The 9,254-nt window shown below is 51.9% G+C and overlaps 1 protein-coding gene across 8 annotated transcripts; it reads right to left on the bottom strand.

Annotated features, from left to right (window-relative positions):
• Nucleotides 1-14: 14 nt before the first annotated feature.
• Rgs19 (regulator of G protein signaling 19) lies at nucleotides 15-5,686 on the bottom strand. 8 transcript variants are annotated; one of them, XM_052724130.1, is made up of 6 exons: nucleotides 5,555-5,686; nucleotides 2,986-3,091; nucleotides 2,724-2,845; nucleotides 1,300-1,374; nucleotides 975-1,209; nucleotides 15-894 (listed from the first exon to the last, which is right to left on the bottom strand). In XM_052724130.1, exons 2-6 carry the CDS (start codon nucleotides 3,013-3,015, stop codon nucleotides 703-705), a joined length of 654 nt encoding a protein of 217 aa, XP_052580090.1. In that variant the 5' UTR covers nucleotides 3,016-3,091; nucleotides 5,555-5,686; the 3' UTR covers nucleotides 15-702. The 8 variants fall into 8 exon arrangements, with proteins under 8 accessions (XP_052580090.1, XP_052580083.1, XP_052580084.1 ...); XM_052724123.1 differs by lacking the exon at nucleotides 5,555-5,686 and adding an exon at nucleotides 5,038-5,266; XM_052724124.1 differs by lacking the exon at nucleotides 1,300-1,374 and having other exon boundaries at nucleotides 975-1,240; nucleotides 5,555-5,655.
• Between the last annotated feature and the right edge of the window lie 3,568 nt (nucleotides 5,687-9,254).

Below are 9,254 nucleotides of genomic sequence, written 5' to 3' on the forward strand. Positions count from 1 at the left end.
TTGGAGGATCAAAGTAGTGGGTGCTTTGCTTTATTGGACCCGTAAGACAAAGACGACATTGTGTCTAGCTACTTTGAGGAGGCCAAGCCATCAGCTTTGTCCCCACCAGGCTCTGGGAAGACATTTCACCAAGTATACAAGGGTTTGGGATCATCTCCAGTTGCATCTCAAGCCCAAGAGTTGAGGCCAGTTCTGAGAGCCATACCTTGGGCAGGGCACAGGGTAGAGATGGATGACCCTCTTTTCTAACCTCCTACTCTAATTGTGGGATAAACAGAAACTTGTTTTAAAAAGGTCAAGAATACGATATCATGTTTTTGGCATGTGGTAGAATACAGATGAATGTGAAAGCTTTCTTTTTTCTTTTGTACAATAAGGACATATTTCCAATTTTAAAGTTCATTAACATATAAAATATAAATGGGCTCTTCATTTGAGCCTGACTCTGAGGTCCCACATCTGGTTCTGAGGAATAAACAGTTCTGCTACAAACCTGTTGGCGTAGAGGCTGTTCTCTATGAGAACATCTCCTGGGCACATGACTAGGGGCTCTGAGGCACCATCTAGGAGACCCCCAGTTGGAGCAGGCTAGGGCAGAGCAGAACACTGCAGTTGACACTGAGACTGAGTCTATTTCCAGCCAAATGGGGCAGGGTTAGCCCCTAGTCTGCCCATAGAGTAGAATATGTGTGTGGCAAGCACCTAGGCCTCAGAGGAGGACTGTGGGGCCCCCTGGAGTAGCAGAGAACGGTAGGTGGGGGAGGTGAGGAAGCGAGGATAGGAGTCCCGGTGCATGAGGGTGTAGATCTGCAGCTGTGCATCATCAAATGTGTGTGGCGATGGCTCCTGCATCTTCCTATTGATGCCTTCTCGCACACGGGAGTCCAGGCTCACCTGTGTGGCAGGCACCAAGGTCAGGGAGTGGGGCGGTGCCCTTCCCAGGCCACCCCCACTTATCCCTGCATCTGGCGCACCTCCTTGGGGGACAGGATGGACACGTAGTCCTCATAGATAAGTCGTGCCTTCTCATCCACCACATGTTGGTTGGCCTCTGCTTTCAATTCCTCACAGGCCAGCCAGAAGAGCATGTTCTCTTCACTGTATTCTGTGCGCAGGAATGCCCGGAACACACTGCGGCCCGTGGGGCTATGCATCAACTTGTCAAAGGACTGTGCCCAGCTTTGTACTTCCTCAGGGCTTGGTGGAGTGCTGCAGGCATTAGGGCCGGACCATGTCAGACCTGAGACATGCACACAAGTACACATACATTCATGCATACACAATGGTGGCTGTACTCACCAAACTTCACAACTGGGGAGGGGTTGCAGCTTGCTTTCCCGAGAAGCCTGCCAAGCTCGCTGCCGTTCTTGGTTCCTAGAGGCAAAGGAAAGTGGCACTACCTTACGTACTTGGGTTCTTTACACATCACTGTGGCTACATGTATGCTTTGGCATGTGGGTGCCTAGCACCAGTAAGTCTGTTGCAAGGAAGCTCCTAGTGTGAGCCTTCCTCACATCCTCTTGTTCCCCCATTGAGGCCTCTTTCCTAGTCAGCACTTAGACTCCTCTGATTCCTGGTATCCCTCCCTCTCTTTGGACTGCTGGGTAGAACCATACTCTTCAGCCTAGTTCCAGCTCATTCCTCAGGCCACTGTAAAACCACACTTCAGGCTTAATATCAGCAATATGACTCATCAGCTAATGTAGGGTTAGAGCCCCTCCAATGTGTCTGTACCTAGATCGTGAACCCTGCTCCAAGGGAAACTTCTCCCTGTCAGTCTATGCTCAGCTGGCACAATGAATGTCTCATTGCCACAAGTGTGGAGACAATTCAGTTCCCACCAGGCCTGACTTCTCAGCAACAATACAGCTCAAGCTTCCAACAAGCCCTACCTATTCACATTTCATTCCTTGAATCTTGCCTGTATACAGGCCTTGATGGTTTCCTGTTCAATAGATCCCTCAGTCCATGTAGGGCCAGATTGCTGTTAAGGTAGAGAAAACTTCTACCATCAAACACCCACAAACCTTAAATACCTTTCTGCCCAGGGCAGGCTGTTCCCTTATCCAAGTCTCTTCTCAAATGTGTCCCCTACTTCACAACATCAGGGGTCTGGGCAGCTCTCAGTGGTATAAACAGGTATATGGTGAGTGCATAGACACCATATGCATGGCACTTGCTTGGCTCTTGCATATAATATACCCCCAGCACACCAGGTTTTAAGAGCCACACAAAGGGGCTGGAGAGATTGCTCAGTGTTTAAGAGCATTTGCTGATCTTCCATAGGACCTTGGTTTGGTTCTCAGGACCTACATCACATTGGCTCTCAACCATTTGTAACTCCAGTTCCAACACCTTCTGGCCTCTTCAGGTACCAGATATGCATGTGGCACTCAAACACATAAAATTTAAGAGCCATATAAAGCCCCTTAGAGGATCTAGGCACTACTACCAGCCAATAAGGCCCAGCAGTCTCTGGACAGGGCAATGCTGTGGCAGGGGCACCTGCCTACAAGTAGTTTCTTGGAAGACTCTGGAGGGTCTAAGGAGGGCTGGGTCTGAGCCCTAAAAGCCACCCCATTCCAGCCCTGTATGTTTCTGTACCTCTCCTATGAGCTGCTCCCCAGGCCCACATACCTGTTTGGTGCCTCATTGACCATGTACCCCTGCCCAAATGCCGTGGGGTCTTCCCAGTGCAAGCTGCACCCTCAAGGTCCACATACCAGGAACAGCTGCAGCAGCAGCACCAGCATAAGCAGCAGGGATTGCGACTGGGGGGTCCTGAGGGAGCTGCATCATGGCTGGACATCGAGGGGGGCCTGTCCGCCTCCTCTGGTCCTGTGTGCTGAGGAAGAGGGAGTTGCCTCAATCCCCCCTCCAGATTCACTGGACCCTGTGTCTCTGCCCACCTGCCCAACTGGCTGTGCCCCCAAGGTTATGCTATCTCGGGCCTCAGGAACCCAATTAGAAGTGGGAAGTGCCTACCTGTTTCTCAGCCTCATGTGGGGTGGGCATGGGTGGGTGGAGGGGGTCGCCCAGGTTCTGTGGTGCCAGCTCTGGACCGTCACTGCAGCCTGGGAGCCTGGTGGATCTGAGAAGAGTGTTGGAGTTCTGACTGACCGGAGCCCACCTTGTAACCTCTGCACTAACCTCAGGGAGAGGTCCCTCAGAGGGAGCTTGGTTAGAGCTCTGCCTCAGCCTTCTACCCCAAGCCTGAGTGCTTACTCCATATAGAGGTGCCCGACTCAATGATGGGGCTACTGCAGTTGGGCCTCCCACAAAGGGCTCCAAGACACCCCCATCTGCTCGGTCCCTGAGAAGCCGGAAGCCTGGGTTCCTCTTTCTTGGCTTCCGGCTCCTGGCCCCTCCCAAGGGGACTGGAGCTACAAGCTGGTATGGAGGGGGTCAGATATTCTGACCACTCCCTCCCTCTGGGGAGGTGGGTAGAGATGCTACCCAGATGACTGCAGAGGGTAGGTCTGAAGCATTGAGTACTTGAGTGGGACTCAGATCAAGACTTCCTGAAAGTGAGGAATGGGAGGCGGGTTATGCATTGATAAGAGGTGTATACTCAGGTAACAAGATTCTTTGGTTCTCAGCTGCCTCAGACACTCCCGCTTCCACCCTGGTTTCCCTTTATCTCCCTAGGATGCAGAAACAGGGAGTGCTAGCTATGGAAGCTTGGTGTGGCAATGTGGGAGGATCAGCTGCTTAGCTGGAGCCTTGGGCTCTTCAATGGGTTTTCATGTCATTACTCTTGATGTTTGGACCACACTTTCACAGGGGGTTCTAGGAACCTCTCAGGCCACTGAAAGCTGACTTCAAATTCCAGTGTCCCCAGGAGACACAGAAGGAAAACATCCAATCAGCACCTTGGCAGCAGTTTTGAATGCCCCCAGCCTATGCTCATTTCTGTCCTGGCAGAGGCCATCCAGACTTTAAGACTTCTGCTCTCTCCACCTTCCTCTCATCAGCCTGGGGCTCACATTACTTTCTCCATGAAATTCACCCTCCTGTAGCCCCTCATCCAGCAGAGGCCCTCTAATCCTGTTCTGCCTGAGCTCTGTACACTGAGGGCAGCCTCACCACCGGACTTGATTTCTGAGATGGTGGGTTCCCAAGTCTCCCAGCATGCAAACCAGGACACAGAAGTAGCTTGAGCTGTACTTCCCTGGAGTTGAGCTTCTAGAGAAAGGAAGGGGCGTGGTAACTAGAGGTCTCTAGGCTCTCCAGAGTTGTCCTCCTTCATACCGTCACCCTGCAGACCATCCCTCAGATGCTCCATCTCCAATCGGCTGACTGGACAGGGAACAGCCTGGGGTGTGGGATGTGGATGCTGGGGTCCAGTGGGTGCAGAGACAGGTGCCTGCCCTTTTCCCCAGCTGCAGGCTCTGGTCCTGCCTCCTTGCAACCATCAAAGGTCAGTTGGGACCACCCATGTCGTCCAGGGTGCTCTTGACTATTGCCTCCCTTCTTTCTGGGGAAGGGGAGCCCAGAGTCTGAATTAGGGTTTTCCTGCCCCACATCCGGATATTGGAGGGCCCATTCCCTCCCCAAGCCTCCCAGGCGGTAGCCTCCCAAGTCTATACTGAGAGACCAGATACAGTTAATCTGGTCTCTGGGGACAGAAGCTCCCTGGGGAACGGCTGCCGTGTTGCTCCATAGAAGAAAAAAGAACCTCCAAGCCCGCCCAGTCCAAAAAAAAAAGAAAAAGAAAGAAAGAGAAAAAAAAGAAAAGAAAATGGGACAATTCCAGAAAAAAAGTCATAACCTTTGGGAGGGGGCTAACAGGGGTTCCATTCCCCCTTCTATCCCACACTGTCATTGTCCTACGTGTACCTTCATGGCAGGCCAGACCTCTCTCACCACGGCGAACCCTGCTGCCCAAGCCCACCTGTGGGACGGTAGGCCCCCACCCAGTTCCTGCTTTCTGCCGGTGGGGTCATCTAGAGGGCTGGTCTCTTCTTCGAGGTCCCTCTCGCAGTATCTGACGCCCCCACCCCTTTCTTAGGGAATTCGCCATGGCGCCCCACTCACCAGCGACCTAAAGGCGGATGGGGGCGGGAGGGCCAGGTTCGGTCTGGGCCCCACCCTGGCTGCCGAAGGGGCGTGCTCTAAAGCAGCAGGGACTTAAGTCCGACGATGTACTCCTGGGTATTCGCGAGGTCGGAAGGCGCACAGAATCCCGCTCGGGTGGGGCCGGGGGGCGCAACATTCACCCCTAAGGCTCTCCGGGCCCGAGTGGCAAGAGGACCCAACTCGAAGGGTGGGTAAGGTGGTGGATCTGGTGTCTTGTCTGGCCCCTCCCCACTAGGCTAGCGGGCGGGAGACACGGAAACCTGGGTTCTTCCGGCCCCCACCTTTAGCAATTACTTCTCAAAGCTCTGCACTAAAGAAAAAGGGGAACCTTGTTGCGGCTTTCCCTCCCCCACGCGCAGGGAGTGGGCTCCCGTCCCACCGCGACCGAGGTCCACGTGGACCGGTCACTGAAGTCCGGGAACAGAGCCGGCATCTACATCGCCGGTGCCCGTCCGCGGTCCAGCACCGCACTCACCGCCGAGTCCCCGAGTCACACCGCCCGCGCGCTCCGAAGTCCTGCTGGTCGCCGGGGAGGGGGCGCAGGCGCAGTGCGCAGGCGCCTCCGCGGTACTTCCCCAAAGAGAGGGGCCGGGACTTCCTCGAGCCCCAGCGCCTGCTCGCCCGCAGTGCCCCGCCCCGCGCCCGCTCCCGCGCCCCACCCGCGCTGGCGTGTCGTCCCGTGGTAGCGTGGCATGGTGACCCTGAGGGGTGACTCGTACAGACACAGTGGAATGAGCCGGCGCTCCGTCTGGTTAGCTAGGTTTTCCCCGGCCTTTCCTTTAGGTGGTAGTGCGCTGAGGGGCACCAGAGCTGAGCCCTGTGTGCTCCTTGGCTTGTCTGGATAAGAAGAGGCCTTTGGGAAGGACTGGCCTGTGGTACTGCCCCGTCTGGCTGACCCCTTCGCATTTCTGAGTCTGGTCTGTAATGCGAGGTTAAAAGTCTGTTACTCTGCTGTGGAACTTTCTCAGAGAAAGGGAGGTTCAGGAACTGCAGCTTGGTGGGCACTGTGAATACAGGTTCTTATATCAAATTACCCTGAAAGTTTCTAGGGCCTGGTTGAGTCCCTGTTGACCCCTCCAACTGCTCCAAGATAGCCTTTTCCACAAATGGCCTTGCTCTTTGGCCACCTCGTCAGATTCCTTATGTTTGGGTGTAGATTTGAATTAGCTCATTATTCCACATCCCAGTGTCCAGGGACCCCAACCCTACTTTAGACTTGGTCTGTAGGGTGTATGTGGTTGCTTGGGCGGCGTGGCTCCTGATCTTCTTAGCACTGGAACACAGCCTGACCAGTTCAGGTGTTGAGGTCTTGCTAACAAAAATGCTTTTCAATTGCACAGGTTGTATAAGCTTACCACCCAAGTCAGAGATGCAAAGCAAACACTTCACATGAGCTCTTCATGCAGTGGGACAGAGGCAGACAGACTAACCTGGAGCTGAATGCAGTGGACTAGATGGGGAGACAGACAGAAAAGGGATGGGGTGAGATGTGAGGAGGGCAGGATGCTGCCATGATGCTCAGAGAGCCTGGGTGAAGAGAGAACAGTAGTTGAGAGCCTGAGACTACCAGGCTTCCTGTAATGCCATGTGGGGCTTGATGAATTGACCACAGAACCCTTTGGCTGCCAAAATGATGGATTCCAAAGCAAGATAGTGGCTAAGAAGCCCATCTGAACAGTAGTAATTGCTTTAGATAATAATCCTGAGAGATGGACACTGTTCAGAACAGGGAGCCCAGTAGAAATGGGTCAATACCAGGTAAAGACCACAAAACAAAGCTGGTTCTGCAGTATTTGATATGGGCAACTCTCTGTGGGTAGAAGTCAGTATGCTTCCCTTCAGTTCATTTTACATGCCTACTCACTTGTTCTCTACCACCTTACATCTGCCCTCCACTCAATTAGCATCTTTCCTTAAGCACACACACAAAAAAATGCCTCTAAATCCAGGAAGAAGATCAGGAGCACTGAGCAAGTGATGCCAGTGGGGATGGAACTTTAACCCCAAATACTCTTTTCCAGAGCAGGAACCCCCAGCTGCACACAAGCCCCACTTAATTGTGCATGTGCTACAGGCTTTATATCCCTGTAGGATTTTCTTCAGACAAAGGGATCCTATGCCACCTTCCTTAGCCCTCTCTGTAAACCTAATCCCTCACTGATGTGGAGATCAAGTGGCACGCTTAAGCTGGTCTGATACTTGGTGTAGAGCTCTTGTGCCATCGTTGAGCTGGCCTTCTCAGGATGTTGGTCTTTGTTCTCAGCCCTCTGCTCTGAAGTACTTATATGAATTACTCACTGTGTGGGACACTGCAGCAATCTTAGGTATCTCTGTAACCACCATGAAGAAATGCAAGGTCAGAAAAATGATGGAATAATGGTATGACTTTACTAAATAGATGAAGTTTTTCTAGGCACTTAACAAATCTCCAAGAAACAAATCCTGGGGTCTAGACAACAAGGAACTTGTCCAGAGGAACCCAGCATTGACTATCATCTGGTATAATTGACTGTCATTAGAGGACTACACCTGGGTATGTATGACCATCATTCCTGGATGAAGAGACTGTCTCCTTTTCCCTATCCATACCCATGTCCAAACCTGTAGCAGGGTCCTGTACTGTTGTTCCCTTTGGGGAAGGGGGCCAAGTAGGTGCAGAGTCAATGACACAGACTCTGGGAGAATGTCAAAAGAAGCAGCTCAGTTTATTCAGGAAGAGGCAAGTATTATATACCCCCCACCCCACCCTGGGAGAAGGTCTGATGAATATGCATCTGCTGGTGTGACACGGCTGCCTATCATTGGTACAAGTCATCTCTAGATCATGTCTCAGCTGCTGTTGCTAAGGCCCTTAGGCAGACTCAGGTTGGCTCTCAGAAAGTATCTTTTTTTACTGGTTTGGGCTGGCTGGCCCTCAAGCCTGTTAGGGATGAGTCATCCCACATATCCATCCCTCTTTATTATTTTATAGGACATGCTCAGTGGGAGCTAGGGTGCATTGCCCTAATCTTGTTGACCCCACCTCAGGAGAGCTCAGCATAATAGACTCTGCCTGCCTTTGCTTTGCTTACCAAACAAGCTTGTACCTGTCATTGACTACCAGCCCTCGAAGAGCATCAATCCTGGAGAGCTGTCTAGGTGGTGGGCTTTAGGCAGTAGCCTTCTGTATCTCAGTGAGCCATGCATGCCTTATCTCTCAGAGGACTTTGTTCTAGGTGTCTGAGAGCCAATAAAACCTGTAGGGTCGCCTTTGTGGCTGCCTTCTGTTGGTGAACCTATTGCAGAAGATATTTGAACAAGAGAAGGATTAGTCAAAAATTCAGTCTTAAGGACCATGGATGGGACCCTAGTCATATTTATTGTGCTAATCGAAGTCTTTCTGGTGATGCATTAGTGACCTTGTAGGGGGTGAGGCAATTGCTTGATATCTAGGGTCACATGCCAGTGATGACATGACCTTTACTAATGCCACAATAGCGGGGCAAATCATACATTACCCCTCTGAAACTTCTTTGAGCAATGTCTCTTGGTCTGTTGCCCAATGCACATCTCTTGAGGGTATCCATATTGGCATGGTGGTATTCTGGGGAAAAAATGCAAGCATACCTTCGCCCCCAGGTTAATAGGTGAGCAGGTAGTGCCACTGAAGAGTGATGGGATCCCTCCATCGCACCAAGGGCAATGGTGTCTCCTGAGGCAAGTAAATAGGTGTGTTGTCTAATTTGGGCTTGTGTGACAGGGTTAACCTATGGTTCTTGGTCCATGAGCATCTCGAGAAACATCGATGTTATATTGTATATTAAAATGAGCCTGAGCCTTGGCCTGATCATCATAGGCAGCTCACCAGTTAAGGAAGACCAAAGGCTCCAACACAGCCTTCATCAAATGGTACCAGTCATAATAAGTCTGTAAATGCATTGCTCATTTCTGTAGGACTTGCTCAAAATATGGCAAGTCAGGACCTGACTCATTAGCAGCGTTAGGGACCAAAGACAGGTCTGCAAGAGGGGTAGGTATCCATGGCTGGTTGGAAGCATTGGGGTCCACATTAACTGAAAACACCATAGTGGGCATATGCGGCACCATAGGTGGAATAGGCTGTGAGGTATACAGAGCAGCTGTCTCGGCAGGCAGACATCCAGGAAAGTCACTCTGTGGATACTGCAGTGGGGGGT

The sequence above is a fragment of the Peromyscus californicus genome, unplaced genomic scaffold (assembly GCF_007827085.1).
Source record: "Peromyscus californicus insignis strain IS unplaced genomic scaffold, ASM782708v3 Scaffold_7__1_contigs__length_154581171, whole genome shotgun sequence".
NCBI classification, from domain to species: Eukaryota; Metazoa; Chordata; class Mammalia; order Rodentia; family Cricetidae; genus Peromyscus; species Peromyscus californicus.